The sequence below is a fragment of the Danio aesculapii genome, chromosome 2, assembly GCF_903798145.1.
Source record: "Danio aesculapii chromosome 2, fDanAes4.1, whole genome shotgun sequence".
In the NCBI taxonomy this organism is placed as follows: domain Eukaryota; kingdom Metazoa; phylum Chordata; class Actinopteri; order Cypriniformes; family Danionidae; genus Danio; species Danio aesculapii.
The window spans coordinates 18,753,643-18,776,195 of record NC_079436.1 but is presented as its reverse complement, the minus strand read 5'-3'; the positions used below and the strand labels follow the sequence as shown (position 1 = coordinate 18,776,195).

The window sequence follows — 22,553 nt, the reverse complement described above, 5'->3', positions numbered from 1 at the left end:
GTTCATGTAAATGTACTCTCTGAAAGTGCCAGATGATGTCACAAAATGTCAAAGACAGTCCATTCCTCACCTTTAAGTTGATTCCATGAGCCCTCAAATTTCACAAGTTTGACACGTTTCCCCCCTTACACGCAACTTTTGTAAAAGCATCTGCTGCATGTTGGTGTGTCAGAATCCTTGCTTGTAAAATATAGCCATACTTTAGAATGCTTTAGTTTAAGCAAATTAGATGAATGCCATCATGCGTGTTGATGAAGGGAGTCACTCACTGCATGCGCCGTACTGCGGCACTTCTGGTGTGCGGCCTGCTTTACGTTCTTGTCGCAGCACCAGTGGCACCGTAATTAGCACCGAAATTCATATGCTGATTCGGTCCGGTGCATACCGGTTACAAAGGCAGCACCGGGTTTTGGTACCCAACCCTAATGAGGCCAGATTGGGTTCACACCACTAAACCCAACTCTGAAATACTACATCATGTGTTGCTGAATAACACTAGCAAAACATGATTTAAATGTGGCTATCTGAAATAATAAGTTTGGTTTGAAGGTGAAGATATACAAAAAAAAAAACACACAATATTCATGAAACCCACAGCTATTGGAATTATTTTGCAGCTATTATAAAAGAAATGAAAGCTGCTGTTTCAATATTACATTATGCCACCTGCTTTTGTGTTCATATGTAAATTGTGCAAGCTTATTTCAAGCTTATTATTAGATCCAAAAACCATAAAAACCCAGCCATAAAACCTTTCATAAGCCATGAAAGTGGTAAAAAGTGGACAAAAGAGACAGACTAAACAACAGGTGTAAAGGGGAATGTGCCTCTCAAGTCTGCTTGTGATCCGATCAACCAAAACACATCATAACACCTGGTGTACACAGGGCCAAAGTGTAGCAAACAAAAAAAAGCTAAGTGAGGATGACGTAAAAAGATACCTGCGGAAAAAAATGTGCTATTGGTCTTTTCAGCAAACAAAGAACTTGCAGATCTAAAATCCATAGGTGGGGGCAGGACAAAAACTTGTAGGTGGGAGTGGACAAAATCCCCAATCAGTCCCCAGTGTAGTGATACAATCCAAGAGAAGAGTTTTTTGGAAAACCAAATCTTATAATAAAGGAGTAAGATCACTAAAAGATCACAATCACCTCCCTTTTCCACATTGGTAACCAGGTGCGCTCCTTCAAACTGTCAGGATTAGCAGATTCCAGTGCGGTAAGAGGAGACTGTAGCCCCAGGGATTTTCAAGGGTGTCCTCTCTGACTTTGAAGTGTCCCTCAATCAGAAACCCTCCATCAGAAGCCCCCACCCCGGTTGTAGGTCTTCCCCTCTCTGCCCTCCTAATTACTGGTGAGGGGTCAAGTCCCAAGCAGCAAGTCACAGAAGACTTCTCTAATTAAAACTGCTTGGGAGAAGAACATTTTTTAATGATGATTATGGTGCGGTTTCATCTGAGAAGCACTACGGAAGTGCTGGTTTAATTTATATAGTGTGGCCTGACATACAGGACAGGACGATTTGAGTGACAAGGGGCAATCCACACCCCTAAAAGACTGATGGAATGTTGTGTCCGCCCAATAGGGGCCTAGCTCACAGGGGACTATGTCATGTGTCAGAGCTGATTGGGGTCCCGGGACGTCTTCATGCCAGCGTAGCAACCGGTGCTCTCCAATCCCGCTCTTACTCTGTTATGAATAATGCATCATTCAGGGCCCCCAAACACTTCAGTGCTGTCAAAACAATGGGATTTTAAAAAGTATGCATGAAAACTGCTCAGGGGGAACTGAGGGGCTTTGTTTCGGTGGGGATACCGCCAGAGAGGCACACACGCATTGTTCCGGACGAGTCCCCCACCGATGGCCCTCCGTCCAGGGTCTATTTCAGTCGGAGAACTCCAGCAGCGAGTCGCTGTCCCTCCCACGCTCAGCTTGCATGCCGGCCCAGCCACGCTTCACGCTCAGTCTCTTCATGTTTCACTTGTGCTCTTCGCCCGCCCCTCTGTCTCTGATCAGAACAGTTTAACATAATCTCACCCAACTGACAACAAGACTGCAGTGTGAGAACGAAGGACATTAATGACCCTGATTCCTTGTCTGCATCTCATCCACAAGAAAGTCAACACAGTTTTCTCGTGAACATTCGAGACTGATCTTGTTCCTAACAGGCCTCTGCGAGATATTTTGACAGATGTCTTGAATGTCTGAACAACATAGGCCTGTCTCAATAATCAATACAATTGATTCTAGGGTGGGAATCTTTAGGGATTCCCGATACAATCCAATACCAATTCTGGGAATCATTATTCAATTCTAAAAAATTTGATGACTCGAGGTTTCGATTTGAGGTTCGATTGTAATATCGAATTGAACCCAAATTGATTACATGATAATCGTAATCGAACCAAACTAAACAATAATACCAGAGTAGGTTCACACCACTAAACCCAACTCTGAAATACTAGACCATGTGTTTCTGAATAACACTAGCAAAACATGATTTTAACGTATCTGAAATAGTAAGTTTGGTTTGAAGGTGAAGATATACAAAAAAGAACTGGTACACAATCACAAATAACATTAAAGGGCACCTATGGTGAAAAATCTACTTTTCAAGCTGTTTGGACAGAAATGTGTGTAAGTGTAGTCTATAAACTGTCATATTAGGGTGAAATAAACACTCCCAGTCCTTTTTTTTCCAAAGTTAACAACATAAAAACGGTGGACCAATTGGTCCACAACGACCGCAACTTTATGTAGGAGTGCGGTCCCCCCGCCCACCAATATTGATTGACAGCTGTGCGCATTAACATGTCCAGTAGTCATGTGTATAATCATATAAACAAGACAGGACGAGCGCAAAGCAACCGGGAATAAAAGGTGTGTTCAGTTCGCTAGGATCATCAATCATCATCAAACGTGATCAAGAGTGAGTTTCACAAGTTTATAATCTTTTAAAACAGTGCATGTGCGTAATGAATTACAGCGATTCACTTTAGATGCACTTAATCAGCACAGCCGCGTGTCAGAATAATTATAAAAGAAAACGCTTCAGTCCCGGTTTGTGGACGTTAAATCAGGTTTATTTTGTACATTAACATAACAGATATCCATACAGCAGTGGATATTACCAGTATCATGTCACATATGCGTGCAAAACGAGTGCAAAGCTTAATGCGCTGTCTCTCTCTCTCTCTGTGTCTGTGTGTCTGCTGCGCTATGTGTGTGTGTGTGTGTGTGTGTGTGTGTGTGTGTATGTCTGCGCTATGTGTCTGTGCTATGTGTGTGTGTTTCCTCGCTGTGTGTGTGCGTGATCTTTGTAATGGCATTGTGTGTGACTTATTGTTGCAATTCCACAAAAAATGCATCAAATACTGATTGTTAAAGTTCTTACTGTAGTATTTCTCACACACGTTACGTGAGATCTGCTTCCTGAGGGCGGCGATTGCTGACAGGCACATGGGAACGGTGGGCGGGGAGGACTAGCCTTAAAGGGCCAGTTCAAAAAAACAGCAAAAACTTTTTTCCAGCTATAATATAGACACTTCAAACAGCTATAATAAATAATCTGATGGGTGTTTTGAGCTGACACTTAAAAGGTGATTTATACTTCTGCGTCAAGAGATTGGCATGACCCACGGCACCTGCCTTGTGCGTAGCCGTGTATTTATACTTATGCATGAGTTTGTGTTGCTCTGCTCTAACACTTCCGAAACGCTCGCTGGCAGTAGGTTTATATGTTCCTCTGTGTCGAGTTTAATGTACATGTAGCTCAAACTCGCTCATTCAGAGGTGGGAACCGGCGGACGAGCAACAACTTTAACCATAAGGTAAACACAAAATAAAAGTTTCCACCCTGAGCTCCTTTTACGGGACTCAACACTTGTAAACACTCACTCCATCGGGCTCTCGGTTTTCAGCATCACCCACACTCGTCACAGCTAACCAAGCTGACCCATCACAGAGCTTGCAATATGCATCATTGCGACATGTAGTTACTTTTTTTGAGAGGAGCGTCAGCGTCGGTGTCAGTCACGACAAGGGCTATGCAACTGTGTGCAGGCTGCTGCTCCAGAGCATATGTGTGCAAGTATAAATCAGCTTTAAGAATGAAAAGGTTTTGACTCTTGGTAAGGTTTATGCCTATTTGCATTATTATGCTCCTGTTTAATCAATAAATAATCAGTGGAATACGTGAACTTCAAATTAAAATAATATCACTTATTGCAGTAATTTCTGTGACAACATATCGGAAAACAATAAAAATTATTTACTGTGACAGACCTGGAACAACAGGCTTTTAGCTCACAGGAACAATATGCAACAGGCTGTTATTGAATTACTGGCCTGAAGGGCCATCAGATTTATGACACTTGAATTGGACGTCACAGGACTCATCTGACTGTGCTTAACGTTTCGCTGAAAACACACTGAAATTTAAGCCCATTTTTGTTTCTTTATGTCATTATGACCATGACACTGAGCTTTTACAAGTAATTAAAACATTTCTCACACGTAAACATGTCTGCAGTGTGTATATTTGAATAATAATCCAAATTAAATCTGTTAATTGTACAAAGCAATTGTGTGTTGAATTAAACCAATCAAATCATATGCAATTTTTAAAACGTATATCTAGTGAAGCGTCAGAGTTTGGGTGAATGACAGAAATCTCTGATTTAATTAAAAATCTTCATTTGTTTTTTTATATAACATTTAACGCATTTGGAATGATATAAGGGTTAGTAAATAATTACACAATTACACAATATAAACAGATACAGGACACCTTTAATTATTAAGACACTAATAGTGAAATACAGTAAATCAGCTGTATTTAAAAGTTTCCAAAGACGGAAACTAAGACGTCACACTTCTCCTGAGAAAAAAGGTTGTGAATTTTTTGGTCCTAGCATACGTCTCAAATGTTCCCTTGAAAAGTAGCTGCTTGACACAATGTCATCACACACTTCAAAGCTTTTACGCACGACTGCTGGCATTTCCTCTGTTACTAACAACAGGTAATCAATAGGCACGTCTCGACCTGCCTTCCTTGTGTTTTGCCCAAAGCGGCAGACGAGCTTAGAGACGTACTGTTGTGATTCATCCTTGAGAAAGCAGCGCTGGGTTTGTCATTGTGCCTGTCAGCCTTCCTCACACCGTTCCACTTCTCTTTTACGGGAACATTACGAGCATTCTTTGAAGTGCAGGAAATTAGCAAAGACTAGACTGTCCCATTAGCACGTTAGGGAAACCGAATGAACCGAAAGCATCACTCTAAGCCAGCAAGTCACACTTTTTGTCTTCATATTGAGTTCATTTACATAATTCATCCAGCCAAACCAAAATAAGCTCTATCGAAAGGCCTCAATTTGACGTGCACCCATAAAAATGTGCCCTCTCAAGTCAGCACTAATGATGGCCCTGTACTTGCTCGGATTTCATGGGCCAACTGGCACATCCCCATGACCAATCTGCTGAACTGCGGCTGTAAATCCACACCCCAGGAAACGCTACCCAACCACGAGCCCACACAAAAACATCCCTCACCTTCAGTGGGAAAGTTACAGCCCAACAAATCTCTCTACTCCACTTCACAAGCGCAGCGAGCCATTATATCGCCTACCACGGGGTTTCTGCAATGGTGCCACCCGCAACACTCTGTGAAGAAACCTCGTTTCAGGAGGGTGGCTGTCTTTTTCTTTTTTTTCTCCACTTTTTCAATTTGGAAGGTTTTGTTCATATCCCCAGATTAACACCACTACAATATGCCAAAGGGGCCTCTACAGCAGACCTCCAGTGGGCTGGTACATTCACGAAAACAATCTGTCGACCAGACACAGCTATGAGAAAACACTCTCTTTTTTTATGCTCGAGTCTCTCGCTTGTTTTACTTCTATCAGGCTGCAGTTGACTGACAAACTTTTGAGAATGATGAAAATTAAATATAATCTACCACCTTCACTAACCGCTGAACTTTAAAACAAGATTATCTGAGTTTTTGAAACCTAATTTAAGACTTGTTAAATAAAATGAATACTGTATGTCCACTCCATACATATGAACAAACATATATGCCAAGGTTTCCGCTACATTCATTCTTCCATGGTGGGGCGCCACACCAAAATTCATCCCATCACGGCTACATTACAGCTTCTCATTCAAAACATTCAGACGTTTTGTTTTTTTAAATAGCAGGTTATAATCACACCAACACGTATTAAATGGTAAGTGAATTATAACAGAGCGAACTTTTCTGTAATCGTAGTAGTGTTGTGCGTTATTTGTTTAACCCTTTAAGGTGACATGCTGACTCACTGACAACAGGTGCGTGAAGCGTGAGGCTAGCAAACATGACGTAGCTTTCAGTTAAGATAAACACACAGTTTCCATAATTATTGTTTATAAGTAAAGGTCTATGCCTCTGCATACAATGATTTTTTCTTGCTTGAGTTTATTGCCGTTTCACTTCACTTCAGGATGCATCAAAGCTGCTCTGTAGGTCTATTGGAGACATTCATAAATATTCCTAGCAAATCTAATAAATCTTGAAGACATACTTGTTACATAAACGCACTTTAGCAGTGTTTATTTGAGAGTGCACAAGAAAATCTGCAATTTAGCAGCGCATATTTGAGGGCATGCAAGAAGTTTTGTGCACGAACAGAGGAAACTCTCATGCTCGTATTACATAAATGCGATCTCGTCTTGTTACACTGCGCTCACAACATTTGTCATTGAAATAACGCCATAGGTAGTTGGTCGATCTGTGTAAAGGGCCCAACAGAGTCTGCAGCCACAGCTGGAAAAAATCCTAGAGGAAACTCTGTGTACAGTGGTCCCTCGTTATTTGCGGGAGTTGTTCTAAAAATAACCCGCTGTAGGGTGAAATCTGCAAAGTAGTCCGCTTTATTTTTTGCAACTATTATAGATGTTTTAAGCCTGTAAAACGCCTCACTACACACTTTTTACACTTTTCTAAGACTGGCATTAACATTTTCACACTTTTATCTCGTTTAAACACTCTCAAAGTTCAAACCTTCATAGAAAAATAAGTCCAGTCTTATAGAATGAAACCAAAGATCAAAACCACTTGATCTTCATTCATTTATTTTGTAATGGCGCCCTATAGCCGCGCAACTTCTTTCTTCTTTAGCATGTCCAGAAGTTCAACTTTATGTTCAATGTTTAGCATTTTCATCTGCCTTTTGTGTGCTACCACAGGTGCCTTTGACGGTGCAGAACATTTCGTTGACATTGTGGGGAGAAAACTTGCAAACATACAGTCCAACACTTCACACTACTAGCGATTGAAGATTTATGTAAATTTGACAAGGTGAACGCATTCTGTACTGTACATGAGACTCAGCACGGAGGAGATTGATTAAAAATGGTAGGGCTGGGCGATTAATCTAAATCGACATTCAGAACCTATAATCAAGATGGGAAAATTACCCACTTTGCAGCCAAATCTGATCTCTGGACAGGTAGGACGATGGACCCATTCTTGAGCCCTACTTTGCACTAAATTGACAATGATTGTAAGCTGCGCCAGAGATGCCTTGAGACGTCATACTTTCCATTACATTAAAATTATTATTTACATTGAAATATTTGTTTACAGAAGATGCAAAAAACACAATGTTTAAATTATTATTTACAGGATATACAAGAGTTATTTTAATTAGAAGAGATACTGCTTTATTTTCTAATTTTAATATGAAAAGCACTGAAAATAATTAATTTTTTATCCAAAAGTGCAAGCTATTTATTTTCACTTTTTATATGAAAACATGACTGTTGGTTTTAGGCAATGTGTGTTTAATATTGATGTTCAATAAATAATCATAGATAATCGATAGTGTGTGTTTCCTTCAATTATTTTAAAATCAAGTAATGCACCCTTCATTCAAAAATCTGTCACTTGTAATATGAGCATATTTACTGTAGAAAACCAGTCAGAGAACTATGAAGGCAACCACCCCCCACCCCCCCAAAAAAACTATATATATATATATATATATATATATATATATATATATATATATATATATATATATATATATATATATATATATATATATATATATATATATATATATATATATATATATATATATAAATAATCATTCATTAATCGTAATCGAGGTAAAATGTTTCATTAATCGAGATTTTGATTTTAGTATGCTTTCTGTAAAGTTTTTTTTAACGTAACTTAAACTTGACTAACTTAGGGTGTTTTCACACTAGCACTTTTGGTCTGCACCCGGGTCCGTTTGAGTACGGTACGTTTAGCTAGTGTGAACGTGTCTTCTGAACTCGGGTGCACAAGTGTGAAAGCACCCTTAAACTCCTCTCTGATGATTCTAAATGAACTTAATGCAGTTACAACACTCTTTTTGTGACACTCACATAACAAAGGTTAAAAGCAAGTCTAGACTAAATCATGTAGTTGACTCCTCACCAGAGTTTCACCAACCAGGCCTGTGGTCCTGGGATACCCATACATTACAGTCTTGAGAGACCCATTTTGTGCACCAACGATAGTCCTGCTGCGTTTATATGTGGTCGTCACTCCCAAAACACAGTGTGTACGTGTCCAATCTTTGTGAGCCATAATAAGAGCTTTACGACTAGAGGAAAATAACTCTGTTGGAGGACTATTTTTTAACAAAGCCTAAAAAAAGAATGAGACGTGCTAATTTTAAGATAGAGATTGTAATGTGGACTCCAATCTGTTAAAGTTCCCACGCTTAAAGGCTGAGAAAGTCTTATAAAAATCAAAGCTTTTCATGCGTGGACTACAAATTATGTTTAGGTCAAAATTATTAGCCCCTTTAAGCTACGTATTTATTTCGATAGTCTACAGAACAAACCATCATTATACAATAACTTGCCTAATTACCCTAACCTGCCTAGTTAACCTAATTAACCTAGTTAAGCTTTTAAATGTCACTTTAAGCTGTATAGAAGTGTCTTGAAAAATATCTAGCTAAATATTATTTACTGTCATCATGGAAAAAATAAAATAAATCAGTTATTAGAAATGAGTTATTAAAACTATTATGATTAGAAACGTGTTTAACTCTCTGTTAAACAGAAATTGGGGAAAAAATAAAAAAGGGGGGCTAATAATTCTGACCTTAACTGTATTAGATTTAAGTTTACTCCAAGCGAAGATTTTTTATAAAATGTGGACCCCCTTTCAATACTTACTTAACCAGGTGGACCTTTCAAACCATTGTTGGTGTCTTATTGTATCGTTCAGATGTCTTACATTTCGGCAACAATTAACAAATTGTTTTATCAGCACACACTGGAAAGCTGTGAAATGCAAGGTACAAAAATATGTACTGAACATTGTTATTATTTGTTTTTTTACGTTATAATTATGTATTGTTATTATTTTATATCTTTTTAACCATTTGTTGGGTTGCTGATGTCTCAATATTTAAAAATAAGTATAAATTTTTATTTATATTTTTAATATATTTTTATTTAATTTTAATTTAATTTAAAAAAATATTTATTATTTTATTTTGTTTATTTGTTTTGTTTATTTGTTTTGTTTATTTTTATTTTTTTTTTTTTTATTTTATTTTATTTTATTTTATTTTATTTTATTTTATTTTATTTTATTTTATTTTATTTTATTTTATTTTATTTTATTTTATTTTATTTTATTTTATTTTATTTTATTTATTCAGTAGTTCAAACAAAACCCAATAAATATATTTTGGAAAAAAAAGATGTGTGGGTCTGCAGAGTTAGGAATTTAGGTTGACAGCTTAAGTTTGTGTTATTCAAGCCCTTTACTATTATTTAATTATAGCTGTAGAAAATTGTTACGATAAGGAACAACTACCTGTGACTAGAAATATATTACATTTTTAACTAGTTGGGTCAGCAAAAGGTCAGCAAGGCCAGTGCACCTTGAATAAATATGTTTAAACAAAATAAAGGGTGTTCTATATAGGCATGGGACGATAACCGTTTTCAAGGTATACTGTGGTTTGGAAAAGTCAAGGTTTTAAATCTTTCAAAAAATAAAAAATATAATGTTTTCAAGGGGAGGAAAATTGTTGTTTTAAATGTTTTGACAGTTAAAAAGAATATATTTTAGAGTAGTCGGGGATACTGTGATACCGTGAAACCGTGATATTTTTATCCAAGATTATCTTATACCGGTTCATGCCTATTTCTATATGAACTATGGTAAATCAGTCCACAAACCCGGTGCATGACAAAGTGAAAGACTTCCTGGCTGTTATCAAAACACTTTTTAAATGCAGAGCACTTAAGTGGAACTCTTCTTCCACAGCACATTCTTTCAGCTGCCCACATGTTGAGCGTGAACAGGCCACAATACACTTCCACACGCTCTAGATGTGCTTTGCTAAAAATCACAGGGGGAATTATTTGATATTTATCCATTCCAGGAAAAACACCCCACCCTGCTGAATATCCAACTGTCACGGGAGTACAACATTACTTTAAAAACACCTCAATGTTGGATTCGAAGAAAAATCACGCTAGGAATGACTCCCTGATGTGTTTTGACAACAGAACATTTCTGACATTCTCAACATGATCGACGGCATAATAGTTTTACAAGGAAAGATGATAATAAAAAAGGAACCTGCAATAAGTAAAGAAAATTTGACTATGACAACTTTGCGCAACTTCCTCAAGCTGTCAGAAAGTCAAACAACCACAACATGAAAAGGTAGCTTTAAAATCAAATGTAATAATCAGCAAGGAAGAGTCATTTATTCACGTGTCGAACACCTAACAACAGTCAATCGGAGGCTCCATAGCAACAAGTGAACATTTGTTCTGAAGGAATGCGGGGTATGCAGGAGGAGGGGGTTTCATGGAGGAGGAGGAGGAATCACCGACCAGAAGAGTTTGGTCACACCGATCAAAGTGATGAGCCAACTGAAAACACAGCGACTGCACTTTTCTCCTAAACACTTCCCAACCCACTCGTTTCTAGCTTTAATTGACTACCTTGTTTCAACAAAAGTCTCAAGCAGACATTCCATCTGACGAACTGAGCAAATAAGTAGTACAGGTGTAGCAGTGTTGATCCTTGCTTGGGTAAAACAACAGCAAGGGAGGTGAGGAGAGCTGTGATGATCAATCTCTGCGCAGACAGGATGAATCTAGACATTTAGTGGGTCAGTGAGCATCTCCTCCGCTCGGACGGAATAAAGCAGTGGAGATTGGTCAAAAGCATGTGCTTGAGAAAGTGTCATCCAGGGCGCTTGACAGAGACCTGTGTGGAGAATCTTACTCAGCAGCGATACTTAACCAGCCAGCTGAACATCTGAAACAGCTAGAATCCGTTTTAATTGGAAAGGCTGCGCTTACTGAGCAGCTGAGACACAGGAACAGCTGCTTAAGTTCAGCAAATATGCACACAATCTAAATCCGGATTATTACGATTATTTATGCCCATTGTTTTGTTGGTATTTGTCCTTTTGTAGTCGTCAGCTGCTGCATTTGACAGAAAAAGGATTAAAGTTATAATACTGTGGCAGTTTTTTTGTGAGTCTACTTGCTTCCTGTAATGCTTTGGCAATACGTAGAAAAGTATTTCATGTAAGCAATTTAAATGTAAAGTCATTTCTTGAGGGAACTGCAGGAAGTACGTTTACAAGAAACACACTTACAATCCAGCTACAGCTGGTTTCTGTGTTTAATGTGCGTTCTTTTCTACTAAAGTGACCTAAAGAATATGCCAACATAGATTCAAATAGAATTGCCTTTTCTTTTCTGAGTATATGCACACGATACTGAGGCCAACTACAGTCTGACTAATTTGTAAATGGTTGGCAAAGTTGAGATAACACTCACTTTACTTATTTTACTTATTGTGGTTAGAACACCATTTGTGTGCTCACCATTACAGATGATTTTTTTTTTAATACAGTAAAAATGTTTTACAACTTTTAAACAATTTCACAATTGAAAATAATTGCCTTTCATTTCAGGATATTTTAACATGTATTTTACTAAATCTACTTGATGATGACTGGGTATGCAAAGGTTAACAGATTTCATTACTAACCACGCTTTAATTCGTCACAGTTAATTAATCGTAAAGGTTTCTCAACACCGTGTTTCTGCACCGAACAAAACTGCTACCTTCAGCTAAACAAAGTTATGCCAACTGTGCGCTAGTTTAAATTTCCGAGCTTGTACACTGAGGCTAATACTCACACACACTGGATTAACTATGGCTGAGGCTATTAACTAAGTGTTCACGTTGAATTTTTAGTTTTTCTGCAACATATATTGCGATATGAATACAATTTCACAATATGGATTGAATAGCTCTGTTCGGGAGGGGTGATTGATTTAGATTGATAGGGGTGATTTTGTAAGGGCGTGAATCATGTACCGGTATATAAAAAATAATAAACAAATCGCAAGCAAGAATATTTACAATAGAGCAACAAAAAAAAAAGATTTATTTACTTTTTTGTTTTTCAGGACAACAGTATATCCAGCAGAAAAGAAAAGAAATGAAGACAACATGAGTTAATAATTCGTTTGAATTATTTAGCCTAACATATTTACTGTTCCAAAATATTTTAAATGTTTCCTAAATTAAAATATAGTGTGTACAAAAGGGTAAAAGGTTTTGTTTTTACCCAGACATATAAAAAGAATATATTTTAGAGCAGTAATCACAATCAAGAGAAACCGTGATATTTATATCCAACGTTATCATACCGTCAGAATCTTTTATCGGCCTATGACTAATTCAGGTATGAAATTTTAATATTTAAATGTAAGATAACACTTTATAGTCTTCATTGAATTAATATGTCAGTAAAAATAATCTTCATTAAAGTTACAAATTTTGTACGTTATGAGCCTGAATGCTTTACACTTTCTTGAAATGCCTTAAAAGTGCATGCAAACGATAAAGTTTCACTTTGTTGTGGTTATACTTTACAATGACTCCACTAATCTCATCCATTCTTAATGGTTGATCAACTGTTGTACGAGTGGGCGCAGCCATTTGAATCTTTTTGGCTCAAGACTTCCGGTATCATTCACCTCCATTCATTTTTAGAGGTTAAAAACAGCTCATTATGCTGTTTTAAGTTGCAAACTGATATTTTCTTATTATATTATTCTACTTTTTATGTATAGTCATGCAAACGCTAGTTTGTAGAGCAAGTAGTTTGATCGTTTTCTGCTGTTTATTATTCCTAGTCATTTCTCCCATAGGCAACTTAATCGGAAGTTCTAAAACGATCGCAAAAACAAACGCACTTCCGGATTGAAGAATAAGGTCAATAATCCCAACTCAACATTGCATATCCTGCGATGTGACTATTGCAGCTGTCCACATTGCAATATCGATGCTGAAACGACATATATTGTTACCCTAACCCTATTATTATTATCAATATTATGAAAACAGTGAGGTTTTTTTCCCGTCAGGGATTTGATGATAAATAGGACATTCTAAAGATCAGCCTTTATTATAATTTAACATCTGAACAACTATGTAAACATATTTACTGGCACATTTGATCAAAATGCATGCATCCAAGCTAGACATAGGCCGGTGTAAGATGGTATGATAAAAATATCACAATTTCATAGTATGATAGTGATTACTACTCTAAAATATGTCTTTTTAAATGTCTAGGTAAAAAAAAACAACAACTTTTCCGCTGTTGAACACTATATATATTTTATTTTAAGAAACATTTAAAATATATTGGAACAGTCGCTTTTGGTGTGGAGGGTCCTTTTCTGTCAGAGATACTGTTGCCCTAAAAAACTAAATAAAATAGTCGCAAAAAAACGCATGTATATAAAAAAATATATATATAATAATAATAATAAACTGTTCATGTACTGTAGGAACAGTATATCAGAAAATTCTGGTGGTTTAAAAACCTTGACTTTCCAAACCATGATGAAACCGGTTATCGTCCCATGCCTGATCCAAACAAACATTACTAAACCCAAACTTTAGATCTTTGCCAAAAATAATAAACAAAACACAAACTGGAATTATTATAATGACAAGACCAAAGCATTTATGATATTTATAAAGAAGAATTGCTGATTAAATATTTAAAAAATGAGCATTTAAACATACATTTAATCAGAAGCATCTACACTTGTTTTGCTAGTGACCCCTATTTTAGGTGGTCTAATGTTTTTTTGCAAAAAAACAAAAACATCTTAGTTCCCTGCTGGGGGTGGGACAGTTTGGCTATTCTTGGATGGGAAAGTATTTAAAAGTCTATACACCACAAACCATAATTGGCCAGTCAACTATCTATACTCCACGGGTCTATCATAAATGCTGTATTTACTGTGGATGACAATATAATAAGGGCTTTCCATTCTTTCATCACAGCAACGGTTTCTCTAAAGGGAAGGATCTAACAGGAACATCATCGTCTAGCTGTTTCCAATAATGCAGAACGGGAACACACAGTTTCCCATAAAGTACATTGAAAAAGCAAACAGGAATATCCAACAACCTGCTCTGTGTATCATGTACAGTGTATCATGTATTTGTGAAACGGGGGGGTTGTGTTCTACAAGGAGGCTGATTTTAGAGATGCCTTGTGCAGCAGAAAAGATATTCTCTCAGCAGAATGGCAGGAGTTACCCATGGCATCCTGACACACGTGGCACTCCTCCAGTGATGGGAATGAGGAAGACTAACATAGCTTAGAAACCTTCTACATCATCAGAATAGGCTGACACACACACACAGCTGACCCACATGCATATTTAAAAGTAACTGACACAACATGAATTGCAATACCACAAGATCAACCACAGTTTCACTTATAGGCCTAAAAAAATGTAGATGATAAACTGATTATGATTTAATATGCTGTTTAACTCTTATTCAACAAAGACACGTAATTAAATCATGATAAAGTACAAGAAATGCATTACGTATGTTGTGTAGTCTGCGGCTATAGCTTAGTGGTTAGGCGCTCACAGTGACCCAAGTTCAATTCCCGGCTCGATTCCCAGTCCTTTGCTAATCCTTTCCCTATCTCGGCTACCAACACTTTCCTGTCTGTAAAATCTCTACTAGTGTGTTGTGAAACTAAAAATATCCTTTAAAATAGGTATTCAATTAAAGTATTAGTATTAAACCACAATTTCAGGTTTAGTTCCATAAGTTAACATGTTAAACAGTTCACCAAGTCACACTGAAGCCTAGGACACACATCAAAGTACTAGCAGTGACGTAAAACAACTGTGTTGTCACCTTGAACTGGCTGTGTCTGCTCCTATCTGGGTCAAAAAATTGCACTTGAACACACCAAACAGATGACAGCTGACTGAAACTGGAACCTGCATCCTTCTCATGCGTGAGAGGATATACTTTTCCATACCTGCAGGTGGCAGTAATCGGTGTTGTGATTCCAAAAGGGGATACCGGAACTAGTGCTGCACACATACAAACTGTTTGTTTCTGAAGGGTTTACCATCCAAAGCTTCGAAGGCATAAGGATGAGCCCCTCCGAATGGAACACATTGTTAACAACCAAACAACTTACAAAGGACCACAGTGGCCCGAAATGGGCAAAAGTTGTACCCTTATAAGTTCTTGATTCTGAAGACCCTCCAACATGGCCGTTTTGAAGCATTTTAGTTTAAAATGACACTTCAATATGGCGGCCTTAAAGCGGTAACCATGCAAATATGACTAATAATCTGATAATTCATGCCATTTGCATATATTTGAGAAAAGTGACAAAATGAGAACAAGCTTTCTTTGTGCTCTGTCTTGACTTGTGCCATTTGCTTGGTTTTGTCTTTTTTACATTTTTTTACCGTTCCCCAAGCTCCAATTTGCAATCTGAACAGTAGCTGAGCAGCCAATTAGAATGCTCTCTCACCAAAATGAGCCCGACCAAACAAAAAACTAGACCGATGGATGCTCACTGATGGCCCAATGGCTGACCATCTCCACATTCCTCTATACCAGGGATGCCTAAACTCGGTCCTGAAGGGCCAGAGTCATGCAGAGTTTAGTTCCAAGCCCAAGTAGACACAACTGAGCCAGCTAATCAAGCTCTTACTAGGTATGCTAGAAACTTCCAAGCTGGTTTGTTAAAGGAAGTTGGAGCTAAACTCTGCAGAACACCGGCCCTCCAGGAGTTTGGGCACCACTGCTCTATACTGTTGCTAAATGATACCATTAACTTCCACTATTCAAAAAGAAAATAAAAGTAAAAAACAAACTTAAATTCATAGACAATTTTGTTATTTTGCATATTCATAGAACTGATGAACTTCTCAACGTTATTATATTATATAGACATAGCCAGAGTATTCCAACAATGCCATAAAATACAGAAATACATAACTTGATATTTCCAGTGTAGACTGCTTTATTCCCATTTGTCACATGACCACAGTGTTTTCGCAACTTTTGCGTTTTAAAATTTCACAACATTATATCAGCCCTAGCTCCAAGTGCTATAGAAAGAATAAAACAGAAGCTCACCTTTGGCGTGAAAAGCCTCTTTTAGGCTTAGCAGCACATCAGAAAACTTGCGCACATCATTGACCAGTTGCATGATGTATTCGGGATCCCCTCCCGATGTGGTGATGTTGTGGTCCAGGCCCATAGCGTTGAGGGGGTTTGTCTTAGAGCTGCGGCCCATTTCTAGGGTTTTGACGGACGCAGTAGGCAAAGACACGGGGATGATGGGCTGGGAGAGACGAGCACCGCTTGTCATGCGTTTATTCCCACTGTTGTTGCCCTGACGGAACATTCCAGCAGCAGCTTCTGCCGTTACTGAGCCGCTTCAGCCGCAGAACCGAGAGCCCTCCTGCCAGTGGAGAACTGAGGGCACTGTGGGTGGGGAAAAAAAAGATGATTATCAATAAAACAGCTAATGAAAACATAACCTAAGCAGAAGGATTTTATATAAGATTGTATGACGGTGCTGCACGATATATATATTTTTTAATTAAACATTAATATATATGTATATTTGGGGTCCCCCCGACACATTTTCGTTGTGGCCTGTGTTATTTGCAGTGCATTTCTCTATTTGCATGTGTTGTGTGTATTTTCATGCACATGCTTAGTCAGATATTGATGAATTAATGTTTACTATTTGCACCTCCATGAAATCTAATAAACAATCTATAAACTTTTTGGGGTCCCCTGACATGTTTTCGTTGTGGTCTGTGCTATTTGCAGTGCATTTCTGTATTTGCATGAATTATGAGCATTTTCACACGTAACAATCTATAAATACAATAAAGAAAAAGATATAATTGAAATAAAATGTTTTATCATTTCTCGAGTCTAACAGTATTCAAATACAGTAACTGAATAGTAAAAATAAAATGAATCGTAGGTAACGTCACAATTGGTACAATTTCTTATACCGTAATGCTTTTAAAACCATTATACTATCAAAGGCATCAAAAACACATGCAAATGATAAATTATAATGCAAACTCAACATTGCATATCCTGCGAAGTGACTATTACAAATAATCACATTGCGATATAGATGCTGAAAAGATATATATTGCGCAGCCCTAGTATGACAGAATAAAGATATTAATACTTTAATTCCGTACAGTCGTATTAAATTGATCTAAAGTGTCAGTGAATGGATTTATAATAACAAACTATTTCTGTTTCTAAAATAATAAATTACATTTTGAACTTCCACATAAATTGCACAACTGTTTTGAACTTTAGCTTTGTTTCCATCCAAAGATGCAAAATAAATGTATGTGCATAAATGGAATATTGTATATAAGACATGCGACTAAAGCAGCGTTTCCTTCCAAGTAGTCAAAGAGAACAAAATCGTCACTTCCTGATAAACTGGCACATACTGTAATATCAAAAGTAAAAAACGGAATTTGCTGCGGTAGGAGATGCTGCGTGAGTTTTTTCTTTATTTAATTAATGACTTACGCTGACATGCGATGAACGCATGGCATTTAAAGGTGTCGGACACAGAGCACGACGCTCTTAACAGTTTTGGAGGTAATTATTAATATAATAACACTAATACTAAAATTGTTAAGGCATTTTAGAATGACCAAAACAATATTTCAGATGTTTTACAATGTGCTCAGCCTGCTGGTTTGTCCATTCACACACATTTTTACCATCACATGATCTCTTATAGCAAAATCACATGACCTTTTTTTAATGCGCATACCAGAATTTGTTCAGTAAAAGTGCTTCCATTGCAGTTTATGTGCATCTTTTCTTATCGAATAAAAAGTTTATCATGTTCAGTTATGCGAATATGTTTTTATGCGCATTTTCAAAATTTATTCGCATCTTGCCGTTTCCATCAACCTTTTTTATGCGCATATCCAAAATGCTCATAAAAATAGGTAGATGGAAACAAAGCTAATGATAATATCAATATTAATAATAAAAACTGAGCACCAAATCAGCATATTAGAATGATTTCTGAAAGATCATGTGACACTGAAGACTGGGGTAATGGTTGCTAAAATTCAGTAATAATATGCCGTATATATATATATATATATGTATATATATATATATATATATATATATATATATATATATATATATATATATATATATATATATATATATATATATATATATATATATATATATATATATATATATATATATATATATATATGAAATAATATTTCACAATATTATTCTTGATTTTTTTCATTCAGTAAAATTTGATTTTTGAGATTGATGAAATTGAGCTTTAATTTCAGTTTTAAATATACAGTGCTCAGCACATACAAGTACACCCCCCACAAATCTATCTTTTAAATTCATATTTTTAACAGGAAACTATACAATATTATATTTGTGCACATACATTAGATTAGTCAGTACTGAAGCAAAATCTGGAGCTTATCTAACAAAATAACTTAAAATAATGGTCCAAAAGCTAATACACCCAAACTTTTATGTTATAGAAAAATATTAAATGAGCAATTCCACCATTATGGATGTGACATTTGCAGTAAAATCTCAAAACATAAATTCCCAGAGAAAGTATATCTTAAGATTATATTGAAACATCTGTTTATACTTTCAAAACTACCAATCATAGAGTTATAGGAGCAGAAAAAGATCAATCTGTAAACATTTTAATATTTTAAATGAAGAAAATAAACATGCCTTATGGATGTGACAAAAAAAAGTCTGCGAGTTTACAGTAAACAACATACTTTGTCGAAATTCTGTGGAATAAACTGCACAATCCAAAAGAAATAATGCTAATTAAAAGCATAAGAGTCAACTCATTATAGAATAAAAATGATTGATTTTATTTTATTTTACATTTTTTGCATTTATAAGGAAAAATCTTCATTATGGATGTGACAGATGTGAAATTGGCACTTGTGTGATTTCGGTAAGACAAATTTAATAGTTTGAAAACATTAACAGAGACATTTTTGAGTATTTTTAAATCACTGTAAAATACTTGCTTACACAAAAAAAAAGCAGAAACAGTTTTGATATTTTGGCAAAAACTTAATTTTTTTTCATGGCAAGGTTGATATTTGCATGAAATTGTTAAAATACAAATTTTAAAAAGGGGAAAAAAACAAGAGTAGCACAAAAAAAAATTATTTGTTGAAATTTTGTAGGTTGTATTTTTTTTTTTTGCAATATTTTGCTTGAATTTACAGTAATTGTATTATCTTTCAATTTCTAAATATGTTTGGTGACTAAAATATTATTTTAATAAATATATCTGTTTAACAAATCTGTTTTGTTTAAATGCACCAAAATACATTGCCTATATTCACTGAGAAATAGATAAAAATGTTCATTTTCAAAGCAAAAAAAAAAAAAACCTGTACCCATTCTAATGATATTTGAGTTTTAATGAAGCAAAATGCTCAGGCTGTGCAAGAAACTGAACATTATTTACAACATTTTAACTCTGACAAAGCTTAAGCTTAGAATTCTACTAAAAAAGTTATCTCTGAGAGTGAATGAACACCAAATGATCATTTTCAGCTGAACACTCCCTTTAAAATACAGAGTTACTGCCTATTTATTAACTATGATGATGGATTGACTTAAAGGGATAGTTCACCCAAAACTAAAATTATGTCATCATTCACTCACCCTTTACTTGTTCCAAACCTGTTTGAGTTTCTTTCTTCTATTAAACACAAAAGGAAATATTTTGAATAAAGCCAAAAAATTGTCACCCTTGACCTTCATAGTATTTATTGTTTCTACTATGGAAGTCAACATTTACAGATTTTCAGCTTTCTTCAAAATATCTTCATTTGTGTTCAACAGAGGAAAGAAACTCATAAAGGTTATAACCACTTGAGGGTTAGTAAACAGTGAGTAAATACTCATTTTTAGGTGAATTGTCCCTTTTAAAAATTGGTACTTTGCATGTAATAAAATGTTTTTTATACATTACAAGTATTTTAAAATAATTTTCTGCCATACTTCAGTCCAGACTTGCTCTTTATTTTGATGTAGAATGAAATCCTACAAATCTAATCACAGGTGCATTCTATGAATAACGACACTGGAGAGGTAACTAAAGGTTTTACGTTTATAAAAAAAAAAAAAAAATCACTTGACTATTACTCTGAACATCAGACAGGTTATCTGAACATCAGACAGGTTATCTGAACATCATCAAAGTTTCTTAATCTAGATTTCGGGAATGGGTTAAGGGTGCATGTCAATTAATTTCAGATAAAACATCAGCTTTTATATACTTATAAAATATGCAGTTCTGGAAACATCCTGCCACATTACATTGAGGTAAAGTTAGTTGTATATTTGCATATTCATTCAGTGACAACTTGTCACACGCTCCCTATATTGTTTACCATGGTACTTTTGAATATTCGGTCTGAAATCCCATGTAAATATGACTTGAAAGCAACATTAGCACTATTTAATTAACTTTGAACAATGTATTTTGATTGTCATTGGCAGCTAAAATGATTTCTATTATATTATTAAGAAAAAAGTCTGAATGTGCGCATATAAAACAAACTTTACCTTAAGCCACATGACCAGTGTATCAAAAAAATCTATAGTTGGTTTTCGAAACAAACAGGAACTACAATTTAAAAACCAGTTTCCCCAAGCCACAAGTGCTTACAACATTCAAGCTCTTCAGCATTATCATGATGATCCACCAGCAACAAGAACTCATGCCCTCAGACAGCCTGACCCATTATCTACTGAAGCCTCATGCTTTCACATGTAATTTTGTAGCCATGCAGTGTTTGAATGTGCAGTGTGTTTACGTGACTGCCTTTGTCTTCAGCTGCAGAATGCGAGTAATGCAACGATCTTTATCATTCAATAGGGGTTTGACACCTGTCACTCATAACAATCCCTCTCGGTTGTAGTCAGTGATGGGAGAGGAAATGGACATTCATAAAACGGACATAAGGTAAAATTTGGTAAGCTATGATTTGTCAGAATTAAAAGTGAAGCATTTGGGTTGACACGTTTGGCTCTTTAACAGTTAACCACAATTAACACAGTCATGTTAAGTAGCTTATTGTATTTAATTATAGCTTAAGTATTTAATTTTCTGACATTTAAAAAAAAAACACGTTTGACTTGGCAAACCGAATATAATGATAGACAATTTCTCTCAATGCTGTAATTGTTTCTCCACTTTACATCCCCCATACACTTTAGCGCTGCTAGCTATAGCCGCTTCACATTTATAAATTTTTAGCAGTTAGTTTTTGTGCTTTTAGCATCTCAAACGAACAGTACTTACTCGAATTGCTGGTCATACTGAAGAATCATGGAGGTAAATCCTTTGTAAATCCATGAAATGATCTCTAAAAGACGCTCGCGCACAGATCGCTGTTCACATCACAACTGAAGAGAGGAAAACTAACTGCGGGGACTGACTGACTGACTCAAAACTTACTCACGTGACCTCAAAGCAAACTTCCTATTGGCTGGCAGAGAGGGCTCAACAAGCCGCTTGTTTTCCTCGTCAAAATTACATGTGCTGCCCTGGGACTGGAGTTGAGTACAATGGAGGAGATCGGTGGCTTTCAAACTAGGACCCAGGGACCCCATAGGGGTGCTAGGGAGTCCGTGGAAAAGCATAACACTAAAAAATAAAAAACTAATGTAAACAAACAAATAAAAAAATAGTTTACGCATCATTTATTTAATAAACAGTAAAATATGTAACTTACTTAACTTGAAATATACAAATAAATAAAACATTGGAAGAAAATCATTAATTAAAAAAAAGATTAAGAAATTACCCAGCGTTTGGTTAAAATCAGTTATTACATTAATTTTTAGAACAAACGTTAACAAAAAAAAATGGTTTATTGTCTTTTTGGTACATATATATTTTTGTATACATGTATATTTCGGTTTCCAGTATTAGATTGTGGCTGGAAGGGCATCCATTGCGTGAAACATATGCTGGAATAGTTGGCAGTTCATTCCGCTGTGGCGACCCCTGATAAACACAGAAATGTATATTGCAATTTATTTGTATTTCAATTGTACTGTGTGATTCATCAAGATAA

General features: G+C 36.1%; 1 protein-coding gene across 2 annotated transcripts in view; it reads right to left on the bottom strand.

Annotated features, from left to right (window-relative positions):
• The window catches only part of arhgap29b (Rho GTPase activating protein 29b), a 76,457-nt gene extending 54,564 nt beyond the window's left edge, over window positions 1-21,893 (bottom strand). For both annotated transcript variants that reach the window (XM_056474165.1, XM_056474172.1), the window contains exons 1-2: window positions 21,776-21,893; window positions 16,516-16,866 (exon numbers count right to left, since the gene is read on the bottom strand). In XM_056474165.1, coding sequence (XP_056330140.1) covers window positions 16,516-16,786 — 271 coding nt within the window. In that variant the 5' untranslated portion in view covers window positions 16,787-16,866; window positions 21,776-21,893. The remainder of the gene's footprint in view (window positions 1-16,515; window positions 16,867-21,775) is intronic.
• Between the last annotated feature and the right edge of the window lie 660 nt (window positions 21,894-22,553).